The sequence below is a fragment of the Mesoplodon bidens genome (assembly GCF_964165515.1).
Source record: "Mesoplodon bidens genome assembly, chromosome: 14".
NCBI lineage: Eukaryota > Metazoa > Chordata > Mammalia > Artiodactyla > Ziphiidae > Mesoplodon > Mesoplodon bidens.
The window spans coordinates 42256132-42275838 of record NC_138170.1 but is presented as its reverse complement, the minus strand read 5'-3'; the positions used below and the strand labels follow the sequence as shown (position 1 = coordinate 42275838).

The window sequence follows — 19707 nt, the reverse complement described above, 5'->3', positions numbered from 1 at the left end:
CCATTCATCTATCAATTGACACTTAGGTTGCTTCCGTATCTTGGCTATTGTAAATAATGCTGCTGTGAACACTGGGGTGTGTGTATCCGTCTGAATTTGTTTTTGTTTTCTTCATATATACTCAGTAGCGGAATTCCTGGATCATATGGTAGTTCGGTTTTTAGTTTTTTTGAAGAACCTGCATACCATTGTCCATAGTGGCTGCATCAATTTACACTCCCACCAGCAGTGTACAGTGGTTCCCTTTTCTCCACATTCTTGCCAATGTTTGTTATTTGTGGTCTTTTTGATGATAGCCATTCTAACAGGTGTGAGGGGGTTGACCTCTTTGTGGTTTGATTTTCATTTCTCTGATGATTAGTGGTGTTGAGCATCTTTTCATGTGCTTGTTAGCCATCGGTATGTCTTCCTTGGAAAAATATCTATTCAGGTGTTCTATTTTTTAATCAGGTTTTTTTTTATATTGAGTTTTATGAGCTGTTTTATATATTTTGAATATTAACCCCTTATTGGTCATATCATTTGCAAGTATTTTTTCCCATTAAGTACGTTGTCTTTTCGTTTTTGTCAATGGTTTCCTTTGTTGTGCAAAAGCTTTTAAGTTTATTAGGTCACATTTGTTTGTTTGCTTTTGTTTCCTTTGCCTTAGGAGACAGGTCCAAAAAAATATTGCTACAATTCATGTCAAAGAGTGTTCTGCCTATGTTTTCATCTAGTTTCATGGTTTTTGGTCTTATATGTAGGCTTTCAATCCATTTTGAGTTTATTTTTGTATATGGTGTGAAGGAATGTTCTAATTTGATTATTTCACATGTAGCTGTTCAGTTTTCCCAGCACCACTTATTGAAGAGACTGTCTTTTTCCCATTGTGTATTGTTAACTCCTTTGTCATAGCTTGATTGACCGTAAGTGCATGGGTTTACTTCTGGGCTCTCTGTTCTGTTCCATTGATCTATGTGTCTGTTTTTGTGCCAGTACCATACTGTTTTGATTATTGTGGCTTTGTAGTATAGTCTGAATTCAAGGAGCATGATACCTCCAGCTTTGTTCTTTTTTGTCAAGATTGCTTTGGCTATTCAGGGTCATTTGTGATTCCATATAAATTTTAGGGTTATTTGTTCTAGTTCTGTGAAAAATGTCACAGGTATTTTGATAGGGACTGCATTGATTGTAGATTGCTTTGGGTAGCATGGACATTTTAACAGTATTATTTTTTTCAGTCCATGTATATCTCCATTTATTTGTATCATCTTCAACTTCCTTCAGCAGAGTTTTATACTTTTCAGAGTATAGGTCTTTCACCTCCTTGGTTAAGTTTATTCCTGGGTATTTTATTCTTTTTGATGCAATTTTAAATGGGATTGTTTTCTTGCTTTCTCTTTCTGATAGTTCATTATCAGTGTATAGAAAAGCAACAGATTTATGTATATTAATCTTGTATCCTGCAACTCTCCTGAATTTACTGATGAGCTTTAGTAGTTTTTTGGTGGCATGTTTAGGATTTTCTCTGTATGTATCTTGTCATCTGCAAACAATGACACTTTTACTTCTTCCTTTCCAACTTGTATTCCTTTTATTTCTTGTCTGATTGCTATGACTAGGACTCCCAACACCATGTTGAATAAAACTGACAAGAGAGGACATCCTTGTCTTGTTTCTCGGCTTAGGGGAAATGCTTTTAGCTTTCAACCCCTGGGTATGATGTTAGCTGTGGGCTTATCATATATGGCCTATGTTATGTTGAGGTGTGCTTTTATTTCCTTATCTATGGTGTTTGCTTAGAGTATTAGAATTTGTGATTTCTGTAATGAGTACTTAGCACACAGTAAGTGATCTGCAAGTCACCTCCCACACAGTCTTGATGCAGAGCATTACTTTGCTATGTAGCAAAGTAAAATAATTTGCAGAGTACTAGATAATTTGCAGATTACTCTAAGTAACTATATAAAGTAGCTGATGAGTACACAGATTTCTATTGGAGTAGTAGGGTCATTCACACATGCTTCTTTTTTTTTTTTTTTTAAATGAGTCTGGATCTTTGGAAAACTCCAGAAAACAAAGCAAAATAGAATTCCTCAGAGAATAGGAAGTGACTTGCCTAAGGTTGTTGGGAACTGTTCTCCCAATTGATGTCTGGAATCTGGGTTTCCCCACTTCAGGCTCTGAAGTTGCCAGAAATAACTCCAACCACTGAGTTATTGAAGGCTTATGTTTTATGAAGCTGTCTTCAAAAAATGTCATGATTGACAGTTGTAGAGCTAGCAGAGAGCTAAGACTTCATTGGTATATAAGTATTATTCAGATATATTTTACTCGAAGGTCAAAAATGATGGCTGGTCTAGACACATTTTTCCATGACCTGAATTAAAACAAGAAAATTGCTGACATGAGTAGAAAGTCAATAATCCTGATTCTAAAAGAGGACCTGTTCCTTTAAAATGATATCAAGTAGTTTATTCTTCCATAAAAAATCTGGCCCATATATCACCCCCTCTTATGGGATTAATACTACTATACAATCTATATTTAATATGTTTAAAAAGAACCTGTTACAAGATACTGAAAGGCGTAGCTATTGCATGTTGTATCAACTTTCTGAAAGTGAGAAAATAAATGAGTGCTGTTTTCAGCAGGCCTCTAAATGGTTATAGATGTCACCTTAGATTTCATGGTTATGATAATAAGCTTTGTTACAGTGGAGAGGCATTGGCATTTAATCTCGCTACATACTAAGGAAGAATGAAAGATGTTTTTATGTTTTACTTGGTTGTTGAATCCAAAAAACATGAGATCTGAGAGATGTGTAAGACTTGGAGAGAACCAAATTTAGAAGATAGAAATCATCTCAGAAATAGAACTATGCAGATTGGGATGGGAGGTGAATTTTAAGCCATCAACCATATTATAAATTATTGGATATAACTGGGTTTTTGTTGTTGTTGTTGTTGTTTTGCGGTACACGGGCCTCTCACTGTTGTGGCCTCTCCCGTTGTGGAGCACAGGCTCTGGACGCGCAGGCTCAGCGGCCATGGCTCACGGGCCTAGCCGCTCCGCGGCATGTGGGATCTTCCCGGACCGGGGCATGAACCCGTGTCCCCTGCATCGGTAGGCGGACTCTCAACCACTGTGCCACCAGGGAAGCCCTGGATATAACTCTTTTGATGATGGAAATAAATTAGACACTGACTTATGAAATGATTACTAAAAGAACAAAGTTTAAGTCATTGTTGCTTTGATGAAATGATCATTATGGTCCAAGTGTAAATCTATAATTTTCTCTGTTATATGTGAGGATTATGTGTGACTTACTTATTTAATAGGTAACTGGTATTGATTTTGTAGATTCAGGAAAAAGTTTTGTGAGTACCAACTGCTGGTCAAGATTGCTCCCCTTTTTTACTTTGCATAAGACCATGGTACATTTCCTTTATGGTTCAGCCTCCAAAAGTTAGAGAAAAGTCAAAATTAGACCAGTGCTATTCACAGTAAAGCACATACTTCTAGGATAATAGATTAATGAGAACTAAAAAATTATATTCTCATTTTCAATCTCCTAAAATTAACTTAAACATTTGGACACTGGAATTTTTGGACTATATTTGCAAATTTTCTATATTTTAAAAATTGTTTCTTATTCCTTAGGATATAGCATTCTTAGATACAGGTCTTAGTGAAAGTTGGCAGGGAAAGGAAATTATGTTCAAATTAGTTCATTTTGCTTCTGATCATTTTAATAAAATTATGCAGTTTGGTCATGGAAAAAACCTGAAATTCAGGGGAAAAAAATTTTTGTATTTTCTTTTTATGTCAGTTGTGATGTCTCTAGTTCCAACCAGTACAGAAATTTGGGAATTAACCAATTAATAGAAATGTTGATAATTGTGTATATGTCCCATTTAAAATAGTAACTTTAATGCAACGGTGATCTCTTGGTTCATTATATACTCTTCAGTGTGCAGAAATTTTGCTGAGAATTTGATGCAGTGTCAGTTTTTCTGAGTGTTGAATATATCTACCCAACTTGTGTTTCTTAACATAAGGTCAGAGTGCTCCCAATTGCATTTAAATAATTTCTAAGTTGCAGTTTTAAATACTTTTAAGATTTATGTTAATTCTGTTTCTCACAAATAAAACCAACAAAATTAAGTTGTATAGATAGCTTCCTTTTTCTTTTTTTCTGGAATTTTGGCATTATCATCTGTCTCTTTTTGATAGCTTGAGAATTAGTTATACCTTTGCCCAAAACTTAAAAAAATCAGTATTAGCTCTCATACACAGGACTTCAGTGAGTTTTTATTTTAATTTTTTCCCTAGTTAGAGGTGCATGTTACAGCTTGCCATTGTGGTCATTGTGGTTCATTTCATTAAGCTTCTTATTCTATCTGCTTTCTTGAGACTTGGAAAACAGTATTTTTCTGAGTGATTGTACTATATTGTTCCAAATATAAGGCTACCCAGAATAGAAGGCAACCTCCAACTAGAAACAGCTCAAATATGGAGAAAGGCTGGGGGCCCAGAGCCCGGCGGGTCTTGCAGTGGTGGCAAGGGTGCCGAGGAATAGGACGATGCCTGCCCACTCTCCCGGTGAGTGAAGATGAGTCAGCTGCTGATTTGCTTGTGCATAACCAGACGGTTTCTGTTGCTAGAGGAAAAGTCATACTGGCGGGGGAGAGAATAAGTCTGTACACATGAAAGAAAGTCATTGTGTGTCCAAATCAAGGAGGGAAGGCGGGAGGAGAGTCTATTTCACCTTCTAAACAGTCGCCTTCAGTGTTTTTTTTTTTTTTCCCTGAACCTGGGGGTGAAAGTTGAATAACCCCAAACACTGGAGGAGGAGGAAAGTACCTACACCTTTTTTGAAAAGGAGTTTAAAGGTCAGTGGCCATGGAAATGAATTGTTAGACACCATCAGATGTCTCACGACCAGCCCAGAAAATTATTCCTTGCCCTTTCAAATTGACTGCTGACCCAAGAGGTGGTGCGTGCACTGTGTGATCATGTGTAGCCTGAAAATAAGCAACCCCGAAGCTGGGAGTCACATTTCTAATTTTAGTAAGATTTTTTTCTTTTTAAATTCCCTGTCTCCTGAGCCAACCAAGATACCATTTAAATAAACAGGCTAAATCTTATTGAAATAAACTCCAAGGGACTGTTTAAAATTACTTGTTGGGCTAGTATTTCACCCAGTAGCATATTTTTAAAAATACTTCCGTGAAAAATGTATTATTCGATGGAGAATATGTATTGATGGAGCCCAGAGAAAACTCCAGGTATTGGTCTGATTCTACTAATAAGCACATAGAAATCTAACCTTTTATTTCATAGTAACTAAATAAGATGTGATAGAATGAGGTGCTTGTTTCTGTTATAATCTAGAAAACTCTTTAGCACCTGTTAGTGTACAACTTAACCAGCATTCAGTAACCTTTGCGGCTTCACAAAAACTACATACAATATAAACCTTGACCTTTCTAGTGATTACCAGTCCATGGCTCACAAAGCAAGTTTGAGGTAGAACTTTAATCCCTGAATAAGTTTTTCTCCACTGGGTAGTTTCCATTGTAGCCTTCATGATGATGATGATGATGATGAAACTTCTTTAATAAAAGAGTATGTTTTTCTGAACAGACAGGACTCTCAAGTTTAAACAATGCTTAATTGCCCAGAGGATTTGGTTTAGGGAAGCTACTTATCATTGATTTTAGAAATTCTCTTAAACCAAAATACCCTGAAAGATAGAGGTCCCGTGCCCAAGGAATAGCAAGCTAGAATTTGACATGCCTACCATTTTGCCACGTCTGGGGAGGGAACCTTTGAAACAGAAGGGCTGGGCAGAAAAGGATTTGAAAGGAAGAACTGGAAGGGAGTGTATCCCAGAGGGGGAAGGATTGTTGCCCGCCAAGTTAGATTACCAGTCAGAGGAAACAGCACGGCAGTGGTGGAGTCTAAATGAGAGGGTTGATGTGAACTCTGTATAATCTCAGAAGCCTTTTCCAAAGAGTTCATAAGGGTGATACCAGTAAGGAAAGAGACTAGTAGAGGATCAGAGCTTTTCAGGGAAGAAGAGCTTCCTTTACAACTCCTTCGCTTTGGAAATATTTGATCTCTACAAAGGAAGAGGATGCCCAAATTTGGTGGGGGGAGTGTGTACCTATTATTAACCATCTTTAAACTTCAAATTGTTTCCTTTCTATTATTTGTTTTGGGTACTATTATGTCTGATTTGATCTGAATTACAAATACAGCAAAACAAATATTAAAAACATTTTTTCCCAGAGGGGGTTGGGGCTATAATAATTGTATGTTCTGTTCATCACCTGCTGTTAATTTCATCATTAGTTGCAATGGCAGACAGAAGCTGGAGAGGTCACCTAAATGTCAGATTCCATGGCTTCCTCTCCCTGTTGGCTAGTGAGGGCGGGGGCAGGACCTGACCTGATTGCATTAGGAAAAGAACATGGCCTCAGTTGGCTTGTGAGGTGGCAAGGATAGCCTTCAAGGACATAGGAAGAAAGGACAGTGATAAGGGAAGAGAGATTTTCCAAGTTGCATATAAATAATCACCTTTGTAAGACTCAATGGGAAGAGTTAATTTCTCTATGAATAGTGTTGTTGTGTAAAACCCGTACCTACAACCTGTGCTCAGCTTCTCCCTCCCGTCCCCAAAATGCACAACCTAGAAGCTCTCCTGTAGGTGCTGGAAAATTAACGTCCCAGATCACTGTTGTTTCTTCCTTTCATGATTTCACACATGATGCACCTTCCGTGGCTCCTTCTCGGGGAGTTAGATTCATAGGATCAAGTTAAAGGGAACAGTTATTAATCTATTATGAAAAAAAATCTGTAGATTTGTTGATGGACAGAAATTAAAATCTCTCAGGCCCCAAAAACAGGTTTGGGCAATTCCCATTAGACTGTTTTTGCTAGGAGGATAGATCGCTGCTGTTCTTTTTCTTTCCTGATCCATTAGTCTTTTTCCCAAGGAACCCCTAGAAAAAGTGACATTTTTTACTTTTTCCCAGTTCCTGTATGGGTGACTGTGACTCTCACAGGTCAAATTAATAATGCCCAGGTTCTGACTTCTCAGCAGTTCAGCTGAAGAGTCACTAAACTAAAAATATATAATTTGTGACCTGTTTTGTTTTTCAGTTTTTAAAAGTTCATAAAATAAGAGAATTCTTGAAGAAAATGTTGAATATGGTTCAATCTCTTTGGGAAATGTTCCACCATAGGTCTTTCCCTCAAAGAAGAGTTTTATAAGGGACATCATTTCTTGAATGCAGCAATATGCATTTGAGAAATGATGATGGGTCTGCATTTTCTGAGACATATGGAATATGGCATTTGTCTTGCTGAGTGAGCATGTTTTAACTCAGCTGTGGAGTAACTCACAAATTCCCTACTCTTCAGTATCTTTAAGTTTCAAAAATCGTTCTTGAAATGTTCTTAATGGGCATTCCTTAGGGGGCACTGCTCTCTTTGGTAAATCAGAAGTGACATCTGGAAATGCATAGAGATGGCTCTTGGTTACTTCTTTTTTTTTTTTCTGCTGGTCAAGCAGCAAGTGTCTTCCAATTAACAGGTTGATAGCATCTTTGGACAGGCTAGAAAAAATTAACAAAATGGCTAATTCTTGTTTGGCAGTGAAATTGAATATTGAATGACATCTCTGCAGTTATAAACGACCTTTGTTTTAATAACAAAGTTGTTGATTTTCTACTAAGGGTTCTTTTAGGTTGTCATCAGGGGCTGATGGGAGTAACAGTTCACCCAACTCTCCAGCTAGCTTCAGTGGACATACCACACCTTCTCAGCAGCCTGAACCCGTGGTACACTCTCTTAAGGTAACCAACTGTGTACAGCCATTTATCCAGTACTTCAGTTGTGTTGTGGCTTGTTCGCTATAGTCTGGTAATCCTCACGGTCTCGTTTTAACCATAGATACTTTATTTTTTGAGCCCTTATGGTGTAACTTTTTTTTTATCTTAAGTTTTAAAGTATGATTTTAATTTTTTAAACTAATAGTGGGTTTGAATACTTATGGTTGAATTGAATCTCTAGTTTTATCATTTTGTTTTGAGTAATGTGATTCATATCTATCTGCATCGAAATTGAAGTCTGATGTGCATGTATATCCATATGTGTAAAATACTGTTACAGGTACTTTCTGTGCAATGTTTGTAGCATGGATGTCTTCAAATATAGGAAGTTAATAGTTGGCCAAAATAAGTAAAGATACCATATTTTTCTTTTTGCAACTGAAGTACGTTTTGCAACTTACTGAAAGTTTTCAAATAACCGAAAACCTACTCTGTTCACCATTAAATAGAAATTAAGTCTTCAAACTCTAGTTAATGCTTTAATGCTTCTTCATAGAGTATTAGAAAACAGATATATGGTCTTATTCATGAAGATATTTTATTTTTTGCTTATACTTCAGCTTCAGCAATGACTTAAAAAAAGATTTGGCTGAAATTTATCATTTATTTTTCTTTACCAGTAATGAGCTTTCCAATAAGTAAAATTAAAAATAAGCAGCATAAATATTTACCTCTCTGAGAAGAAATGGCAGGCAATAAAAATCATCTTAAAAACTGAGACAGTTCCTTGAAGTTTCATCAGTTCCAAAGTATAAAACACTGTCCTCCAAATTATCTATAATTCCTAACATGTAGCCTTGGTCAAACCTTTCTGAGCCATAAAGTAAGTAGAGTGCTTCAGTCCTGCTTTTGCCACATGGGTTTCAACGACTTTTCTAAAATTGTTTTGGTGTCAGAATGATTTATCAACAGCCTGATGATGCACTCTTGTGAAGGAGACCACACTTTCCTTGGCATGCAGAAAGCAAAGAAGTAGATGAGAACTTCAGAATATTTACTTGACTTGAGGATGATTGTTTTAGCAGTCGGTTTAGCTCCCTTGTTATATTTTGCTGTAACTTAGATGAAATGAGTTTGCTTCTCTTAAGCACATACTGATTGGGCACTGCCCTGTGTCTGGGCTGCTGGTTTATCAACTGGCTTGCTCTCTGCGACAGCATTTGGATACTGTTTAGTACGAACAGCATGCTAAAGAAGCTGTTACTTTAGCGTAAATCAGGCACTAGCGATCTGAAAAGCATTTCCGAAATGGGAAAACGAAGGAGTGGCTTCAATCCTGTAGTATTAGTTTCTGCACATACTCCAAAGGCAACACGCTGCCCTGCTTTCCAAACTGTTTGAAACCTGTTTAGCCTGTTGCCTTATTCAATGGCAAGTGCCGTTGGAATCAGATCAGTGCAGTGGGTCACATTGCCATCATTCCCAAATTTCTCGAGGCAGCTGTGTTAGGATGGCCTAAAAGGAAGGGGAGGGCAAGGAAGAGCTGTTCAATTTTCTCTGAATTCATTCTCTAATTTTCATCTAAAATTTTATCTCGAGAGGAAGATACTATGTTATAATCAGAACACGTTAAGTGTCCTCACTTGGCCGATGGGTAATGCCAAGCAACTGAAGCATCTTGATTGGGTAACTGGAAGCTCTTGAATATAGAATACATTCGCTTCCATGAGTTGAAACAGAAATATGTGCAAACATAACCTCTGGGAAATGCATCTTCAGAACATCTCAGTGTAAAAAAAGAAATGTAGCCACTCAACATGTTTTGTTTTTAAAAGCTACCACTGTAGAGCTGACTTATATCATAAGATTGTTCTGTTCTGAAAGGAATAGTCAAGACAATGGCTCCTTTTCTTCTGATAAGTTTTTTAAAATGTCTAGGCTTTAATAAACTCCATGGTCATAGCTGTGGGGAAAGCGTTGTTGTAAGTCAGTGTGAGGAGTTAGCCCACTTGTGATACCACCACATTTTTCTTGCTTAAAAACTCCTAACTATTAACTAGAGCTTCACTTCATTTAGTAGAAATTAACTGAATTTAAGTACACTTCTCTGAGGTACATTATAAATCGAATTTGTAGGCAAATGAGCTTGTTCCAGGAGTTCTTTAAGTTTGCTGTGAATATCCACTGAGCATCGTCAGTGATTTCCTCTAAGTATAAAAAAAAATGTGAACTGACTCTAATATGAATTGAGTACCAGGGTGAGGCTTTCATTTACCACTGTCATATCCTTCTTTAAAGAAGTAGTACCTACATAGTAATAATGGCCAGAAGTTTTGAGTTAATGAGAAAGTAGTTTGTGAGATTATTTATTACAGATTTGAACTTGGGTAAATATCGTTGTAGTCTCAGTATCCATGAACTCGACATGAAGGTCCCACTTCGGGCCTAAGTTATTTATTTTGGTCCACCTGTTCATTGGTGCAAATTCTCAGGTGACATCTTTAGGTGTGGCTATCAGCACTGACTATGACAACAGCAGAACCAGGGAGTTTAGCAATGTTACAGTTCAGTAACAGTTCAGTGGATTACAGTTCAGTACAGTTCAGTGGATTCTACAGGAGCTTTTAGAAAAAGTGTTTTTTTATGCTACATCAATGATTTGATTTATAAGCTGATGTAGAGAAAAATAAACAGCACTCAAAGCGAAAGTTTTGCCCTCTTTTTTCCTAAAGTATTGACATGAAAATTTTAAAGACATTTTGAACAGAATTTTATTCTCAATCCATTTAGCGATAATTTAGAGAAGTAGAACCTAAAATTGTTTAAAAGCATCTCATTCCCAGATGAAAAAAATGAAAAATATTTAGTGTTGCTCAAATATTTTCACAACTGGGGAGCCATTGCCTCTCTTTGCTTCTGTCAAACAGCTGTGGCCATAGTCCTTTCCTAGGCACCGGAAACACGTCCAGGCAAGAACTGTGAGGTCACTGGTGTTAATGTTAACAAAAAGTTCTTATGCTACATATTCCAGGTTTTGACCAGTTTCAGCTGTGACTATTATCTTTTTTAGTCATTTTTTTCTTTAGGCCGTGTCTACATATCATCTGGACTGTTGAGCAATATAATTAATTACATGACAGTCTTTACAATGGGGCACGAATTATTGACTGTCTCCAAATGGTTGACAGTCAAGTTTATCTTAATGACCAAAGTAACTAAATGCATCTAATCATTAATGAATTCAATTGACTATTAGTGATACAATAGATTGCTCTTAATGGCCATTTGAAAATCAAGTAGGATTCAGACAGCTTTCAGATCAACTCTTTTAAAAGATTTTGCCATATGCTAATCCACTCTGATATGCAGACATGGAGAAAACTAAAGGTTTTTACAAAGTGGAGCTCCTTGATGATTTTTATTCGTAACTAACAAGTTTTTTTCCCATGTGAAATTTGCTTTTCTTTTTCAACAAATCCAGGTCTTGGATGTTCAGGAAACTATAGATCGTCAACAGGGTAAAGAGTATGAACATGACCTTAGTGAGACAGAAAAAGCTATAGTCAGAGAAATGTGCAATGTAAGTTTAATGTGCTTTATTGTGTATTCTGTGTTGAAAACCTCATCATAGCTTAGTTACTGCTTCATGAATACCTTCTTTTTAAAATGCTGGCCAAATGCCCTTATATTTTTATGTGAAAGTAAAACCAACCTTCCCTTGATTTTCTTTAGTAAATTTTACTGCAGTTTTATTAACACAGTAATCATGTTGTAAAATATTCAGGTAAGCAAGAATCAGCCAATTCTGTGTTCCAGAATGAAGTGTGAAAGTTTTTGAACAAATTTTCTAAAATGTTACTAGTTTTGATAAAATAACTCAGTTTCCATTTCATAATTTTCCTTAATTATGTTTAAAAACCTGTGATAAACAAAGAAAACACAGCCTTCTTTAGATTATTTGTAACTAGGGGAAAAAAAATCACCATCTTAATAGGTAATATTTGCTTAGTTCTTCTGAATATGATATGTGTGCTCCTGTCATGCCAAGCAGTATCTTTACCTCTCAGTGGTTGATGCAAGCTCAAAATAGTAAGAGGTAGATAGATATGAACTTAAGAGATAGTTAGCTACACAGAAATCTACCTTATGAAGTCATAGAAAAACACAGTTTAAAAAAAAAAGACATGCTATTTTCACAGTGCACAGCCTATGTAATCATTATTGTGGTTTAGATTTGATTAACTGAATTTTAGTTTAGTAATATGCTTAGATATATCATTTGATCAAGAATATAATTTGTGAAGCTTGTTAAAAGGCTAAGTAGAATATGATAGGGGAAGACATTTGTTAAAAGCAAAAATTCACAGCCGATTATTTTAAGCACTGATTGGAATTGGCTTTATACTGTATTTTTATCCCTATAGTCTTTGTTCATTAGGGTATCAAAATTGCTTGGAAATACCCTTCAGCTTTAGGCTATTAGGACCAGATATCTCATTTATGTACCTCCCTAAGGTGTTCCTGGAATCCAGTAAATGTTAAATTAAGTCCCATGGGCATTTTAACACTCTTGCCCCAGCACATATAGGCTCCTGCTTGCTTGTGTTGTGGCCGTTTTTCTTTCCTACATATCTGTTTTTGTCTGTTTTCAAAAGGTCATTGCTTCTAGATGTCATAATTTCCTAAATGCATCACTGTTCATCTTCTGTAGCTTTTTGCCTGTCCTTAAGGTTTTCAATTTGAACATTTCCCTCAGATAAATTTTAAAGTTCAGACATTAGGAATTGTAAAACTAGAAGGGACCATAGAAGGTCACACCTCCAGTGGTTCTCAGAGTCATATGAGGCTCCTTCATAATTCAGAAGTCTGGGTCTCACCCCAGATCATGGGCAGTTGGGTTAGGAACTCCTAGGTAAGAACCCCATACTTGCATTTTATATTTGAAGAAACTAAGATTCTGAAACTAAGTTACTTGCCCAAATTGTTCTCTAATGAACAGTGAAGTCAGACGTATACCCAGATTTTCTCTGAGGACCAGCCCTTTCCACTTTCCCAAGTGTAGTTAATCTAGGCACTGCCATTTTCTTTCCTCAAGAATGAAAATCAACGTATTGGGCTGCCCAAAAATTTCGTTTGGGTTTTTCTGTAACATCTGTCAGAAAAAAACAGAACAAACTTTTTGGCCAACCCAATAGCTTGCAGAGGAGACCATCTCCATTGTGCTTAATGGCAGAATTTCTGTAAAGAAACAGCAGGACTGTTTTTGAGGAAAGATTTTTAGATATTAGAAAAGTCATTTCTGAGTCATAGAAGTGACCCACTAATGAACTGGATCTTGATTAGTTTTGCACTGATTTTTGTTCGCCTATATTTCCAAAAATCCTTCATTGTCCTCTTCACTTACCTTCAGAAGTTTTCTAGGTCATCTTTTCTAACTGTCTGCTTTTGTCTTTGATCACCGAAATTTGGGAAAAAAATGGAGTTCAAATCTGATTATTAGCACTCTTATATTTGGAAACTATTAAAAGCTAAGAGAAAAAAGTGTTGATTTAAAATATTTGTGTCACCATGGTAAGTTATATCAATATCAAAAACACATAGCAAATATTGGAGATTAAAGAAAAATACAGATTGTGAGACAGTTTCATAGTTTCTAAGAAATAACTTACGTAAGATTATGAAACCTGTTAGAGGAACTATGTGCTTTTACAGTAACGTCACAGAAACGTAAAGCTTTCTCATAATGTGATAGCCGTTAAAAGACTCAGAAAGAACTTGTTTTATCTCAGTCTCTCGTATTCTTTCTGGAGATAAGGTGTTAACATCTATACAATGGAAAGACTCTTTCTTCGTAGCACCAAGTGCTTTTATTCTCTTCCCAAGCTATACCCCAAACATACACTGCCCTCTAAGAAATAGTAAATCTATCTTGTAGTAATGGTTTTATTTTAGGTTTGTCTGTTTGGCTCTTGTCAATTCCCTGAGAACAGCTGAAATACGTGACTGATCATCTCAGATACCCACCTGTTCTGCTTTCAGTTAATGAGTCACTACTCTGTGTCCGCCTTAATATTCTGTATCCTTGGCTTATTTCAGAGTTCTGCCTTCTCTGAGTTTCCTTTCACCACATAGTAATTTCAGGGTTAAGGCCCATTGCATTCTACGTTTGAATACTTGAAGAGGGGTTGCGCTTTTGAGTTGTAATCATCTACTGCCTTACGTCCCTGATCGTTTGGCTCTATCCTCTGCTTCTAACCAAGACATCAAAGCATTCTGGGTAGATGTGTATACCATTTAAGGGCTAGAAAGGCAAAGTCCATAGAGCATCCCTTGGCTTCCTGATTCAGAATTTGTGCCTCTTCAGTCAGTGTACTGAGAAATGACACTTTCCTAGCTCCCTCGGGTACAATTTGAGCCATCCATTGCTATATCATTCCTTTCCAAATAGTTAAGGACCATAACTACAATTCCCTTCAAATATGACAGAATATCTCCACCACAGAGTTGTGCCTGCTAAACCAGAGAGACTAATAGTTACATGGGCTTCAAAATGAAGGTAGATAGAACCCTATATATTCTTATGTAGTACTCTGAATAGTACTTGGCTTCCCTGGAATATCTGCTCTTTTTAAAAGAGAAAACAGAGAAACACAATCTATAAATAATTAATGAGCCAACGGGTTTGTATTCATGTTAGAGCAATGTAAATTTTTGTGGAATTAATCAATCTGAACATAATCCTAATAGTGAAACACTCTAAGAGGGTTATGACTTACTGTGTGTGTTTCCTAATTAATGTTAGTATATTGGTACGTCGTTGTTGAATTCAGTAACAATTACTTATTATTAATCTCACCTTTTGCTACTGTCCCTTTAAAATGGCCCAATTTTTGGCATATTGTATCTATTTTAGTGACTCTTGAATTTATTCTTATCTTTTTTTCCCTGCGTCTGTATGCTTTCTGTTGTGGTCATCTGAGATTCCATATTGGGTAGATAAGATTTATGATAACTGAGGCCCCCATTTTGCAGGGAAACCAGGGAACTCTACCACTGACCCTTAAGGCTACCACCTCAGGACTTTAAACCACTATGGACAATGAAGGAGCGTTTGTTCTTAGCTATTTAACATCTAGGTATCCCTTATTTTAGAGGTATAATATAGGAACCAGGATGATTTTGCTCATGTGTTCTTAATTCTGGCTAGATATTAGAATCATGTTGAAAGATTTTACAAAAGAAATAGACGACCATACCTGTTTGAGAGTAACTCCCAGTGAGCAGTGTGCAGCTAGAGTTGAGGACCACCCTCATAGCTCGTGTAAGCTGGCCCATCATTCTTTAATTCTGACCCTGGTTGCTAACAAAGCGTAGTAGTCCCATCTGTTGAGCAGTTCTTGTGATTTAGAAACTTGCATCACATTTCATTTTGTGTTTGTGTTTGACAAAATATGTGAATATTTTGTCTCTTGTCTTATATTCCTTTTTGTCCCTCTCATAGAGTCACGCTTAGAAAAAAACATACACATGTCTTTGTGGAAGAGGGCAATTAAGATGCTTACTTTTTTTTCTTCTTTTCTTAAGGTTGTATGGAGGAAACTTGGAGATGCTGCAGGTTCGTGTCCTGGAATTAGGCAGCATTTGTCTGGAAACCAGTACAAAGGACCCATGTGAGAAGGACTCTCTTTCAAACATGACATCACCACTGCCAGAGAGACAGAAGAAAAGAGTGGATTTCCACAAACCTGGACTCATGGAATAACATGGAGTGATTGTACATGGCACATATTTTCCCTCTAAAATCTTTAGTATAACTGAAGTTGTATTTTGTCTCTCACTTCAATGTTCACAACAGTCCATCTCAAACAAGGTAGCTTTGAAAATCACCATTTTGGTACCAATATTTTCATTAGAACTAAAAGTTTTTGACTCTTCAGATCGAAGATTGTAATTGGGAAACCTGCATGATTGGAAGAGTCCAGTAGAGCCTCTGTGGTTTTGATAGAATTGAATCATTGCATATAATGGTGGGAGTGTTCTACCATATTGTTCAAGATAAGAGGTGGTTTCCAGCTTCCCAAGTTGGAGAGTTGGTCACCTATTTTAGTTAATAAAATACTAGTTCCTGATGCATAATTGATTTGAACACAAGATAAGATTAGGTTTCTGGGATTTCGTTTTGACTTTTGAGGTGCTAAAAATACCACATAAATTTTCCTTACCAGCTAGGAGGGTAGCAAGACTTTGTCAAGTGCTTATCAGCAAGTACCATTTATTTTAATTGATCAAAGTAAATATATCTTTTCTTTTCATCTTAATGTATTGTTCATGAAGACACATCTTGGGAACATATCAACCTCCATCTTCAGTGTATTCATTAATGTTAATATTAACAGTTTCAATTAAAGAACAAGCAAACAATTTTTCTAAGTGTTTCCAGCTGTGAGATGTCAATTTCTACAATTTAATTTCTAGACATGCTGTTATACTTAATAAACTTTCTGTAAACTTTAAAATATTGCACTGCATTTATGAAAAACGCTTTCTTAGCCTACAGCAGTTATCTAACATTTTATGAAACTGACGCATGTCCTTCATTATTGAAGCTAAAAGCTCTTGTTCAGATTGCTTGAGGTTTGAAAAGGAGGTGTGCTAGCTTTGCTTAGTTTTCCTTATTTTTGGTGTATATATATATATTATATATATATATATAAAATAGACTGTGTGTGTTGGAAATGCTATGATAGGTATTTTGTGTTTATCCAAATGCAACGATAGTTTCTTGTATGAATGTGCAAGAGGCCTGTGAACAAATGCTAACTTTATATTGTAGTTTAAGATTATAAAAGTAGGAATGCAACAATTCCCAGTTTTCTTCTAAATTACTCAGATTTGATTCATAGCAGATATTCTGTTGTTGCTCTTGTTTTTAAGCAGGCTCATTACACATGTATTAATTGTCATTGGTGAAGGAATTGTTACACTTTTTTGAATGTTACTGTGATGAAAAAGCAGCCCTCTGGTCTCAGAAAATATTTATGAATTAATTTGCTATAGAATTCTCTAATTATTGTAATTGGGTTACCATTTAAGCTTTTCTTTTAAAATGTTATATATTTTAAGAATATTATTACTCTATAAAAGAAAATTGCTATATTTACACCTTCTCTTGAAAAGCTTTCATCTTTAAATTGTTGTATTCCTACACTCTGAAGACATTTAAAACAAGTTTCTCTGCCTGCAGTAGAGTCTGCAGAAGCTAATACAAGGAACACTGGTCTTTTGACAAAATACTTGTGTAAATTTTGATACTGTATTAAAACTATTTTTTTAAAGTTCTGCATAAAATGGAGTATCAAGTATATGTGTTCATCTTAGCAATGATAATAAATTATTTAATCTCAGTGGTTTTTTTCTTCAAAATGTTTTTCCTAAATTGAGATGTCTAATAGTCACTAAATATCATATTACTCCTGTATGATGACAGTAATGATAGTAATACAGATGATTCATTATCTTAAATATAAGACAAAGGCATATTTAAATATGCTCTTAATGAGGGATCTAATATTGAGATTCCTCAATTCATTATTTTCTAGTATAATGTAGTTAAAAATTTAGAATATTTAAGAATATTTAAAAATTAGTTAAACTTTCCCTTGTTCTTCTAATTCATATAGAATAAGATTAAACTTCAATTATTTATTAAAATATTAGTAATCACAAGAAAATACACCAGAGAGAAAATATTAAAGAAATGGAAAACTCGGCTTCTGTATTTAAGAAGCTTATACATTATTGGGGAAAGATAATATACACATATGACCAAGACGTAAATTAGAGAATGCACACACACACGCTCAGGTAGAGAACTTGGAAATCACTCACACAACTGTGGAACAAGGCTTCCTACACTTAGCATTAGTCTGTACTTTAAATGACATAGTAGATGGACAGCCCAGGGCCTGAATCTTGCTACTGCCCAACATGTTTATCAATAAGAGTGAGTGGCACCCTTCTGTTACATGACCAGTTTATTGGTTTATGATTTCATTTTCCCTGGAACAAAGGTTAATTTACATATCTTAGTAGATGATCTTCACCAGCCTCGAAGCTGATTGTCAGTCTATCAGAATCTAAGCTTTTTAAATTAATGCTTTGTAAGTTTCTAGCACATGCTCAAGGCACTACAGAAAATTTAGATGATATGTGACATCCGGCAAAATGCTGACAGTCTAATTGGGATGACTGTTCGACAGTTAACTTTTAATGAATGCCTTCCACTACCATATGAGTAAACACACTTTGGTTCCTCACTCAGGATGCTGACTGTTCAAGAAATAACATGGAACCGTAGTATCTTGGATACCAGCAGAAGCTTCCTCTATCCTTGAGATCTAGATAAGGTTGCCTCAGACATCTATTTTCATCATCTTGAGGAAGTGCTAAGTCTCCTAGTGCCTTCCACTCATTTCCAGAGTTTTCACTCTATGTAAGCATCCTGTTGCCTCATTCTGCTTCAGCTCAAGTGCAAACTGATGCTCCATTAGAAATCTTGTCACCCATTCTTGGAAAGGATCTGCCTACTTCAAGCTGGCTTATCAAATTCCCAACAAGCTCAAGACACTTCTATGAGGAATTCATACATTGACTTCTAAAAGAAAAATTTCTCCATCTCATTACACAATTAAAGGACAATATATCAGATTGAACCATATGAGACTGTCAATATTTGACCATCTTTGGATTACCAAAACAGCATATGGTACAACTTCGTATGATTAAGAGATTTTTGGTGGGAATAAACAATAGAAGTTTGTGTCAGCATATTGAGCTGGAGCAATATCAAGTATGCTTTACTACATGCAGCACTGAATTAAGGACTTTGGCTTAGTGAGGCTGACTTTGGGGCGGCAAGTTCAGCATGTGACTATAATTAGCTCTGTGCATTTGAGACTTATTCTCATTGAGACTCAGTGTCCTGATGTGCTGAGTGGAGATAACATCTATCTTGCTGAGTTACTGTAAGGTTCTTAGTAGCCTTCCTAGTTCCAAAGTTCAATGATCTTGACAGTCCACAAGAAACAATGGCGATCCTTGAAGACATAGGAGCCTAGACCCGTGAGCTGTGGCAGTTTATACCATTAGGCTAGGGGAAGGAACCACAACACTGAAGGGACTCTATCTACCACACAGATTCTAGCTGCACATTTGTACTTTCAAGCTCTGTTCTTGACATATCATCAGCCTACCACAGGCCTTGCTATGACCAATCACATATTGTGATTTTGGAAATGAAGAAAAAGGACATGTGTCTGATTCTCATACAGGAACAGTATGTTTGAAAAACAATTTCTACAACCATTTAATTCTGTATTTGTTTTTCATGTCACTGTAGGCATAATACTTTCAATTCAAAATGGCAGAATGAGTACCTGCTGCAGCTTTCCCCTCTTGCCTTGAACCCTAAAAATGATTGAAAAGCTACTTAATAAACTCATAATTCCAGTAGAACATAAAAAGTACTGTAATCTGTGGACCAGCAATGATGATGAATTCTTGAAAGAAAGGAGACAAACAGTATCTTGTTGAAGAATGGATCCATAATTCAAAGTACATGATGGAGGGTATTGTTTAAAAAGGAGGCGTGGCTGCAAGGATGTTTCAAACAAGGAAGAGTTTGATACACGCATTGCATGGAGATTCTGGGATAATTGACAATAGCCAGACGTTTTGACTCCTGCACATAACCTTTCTCTCCCTGGGTCAGACACAGAACACAGAGATAATTACTCACAGGCTGGAATAGAGAGTAAGTATGACTGAATCAGAGACAGTGCAAAGTCCTTGGATTGGTAACACCCAGAGGAAAAGGGACCCTCTGTGC

The 19707-nt window shown here is 36.2% G+C and overlaps 1 protein-coding gene across 6 annotated transcripts in view; it reads left to right on the top strand.

Annotated features, from left to right (window-relative positions):
* CCDC85A (coiled-coil domain containing 85A) overlaps positions 1-17224 on the top strand; it is a 196097-nt gene extending 178873 nt beyond the window's left edge. For 2 of the 6 annotated variants that reach the window (XM_081253639.1, XM_081253638.1), the window contains one exon: positions 15405-17224. In XM_081253639.1, the coding sequence (XP_081109765.1) occupies positions 15405-15454 (50 nt within the window). In that variant the 3' untranslated portion in view covers positions 15455-17224. Of the gene's footprint in view, positions 1-4449; positions 4585-7724; positions 7845-11301; positions 11401-15404 lie in introns of all 6 variants that reach the window. The other 4 variants (XM_081253640.1, XM_081253641.1, XM_081253636.1 and 1 more) reach the window with 4 other exon arrangements.
* The last annotated feature ends 2483 nt before the right edge of the window (positions 17225-19707 follow it).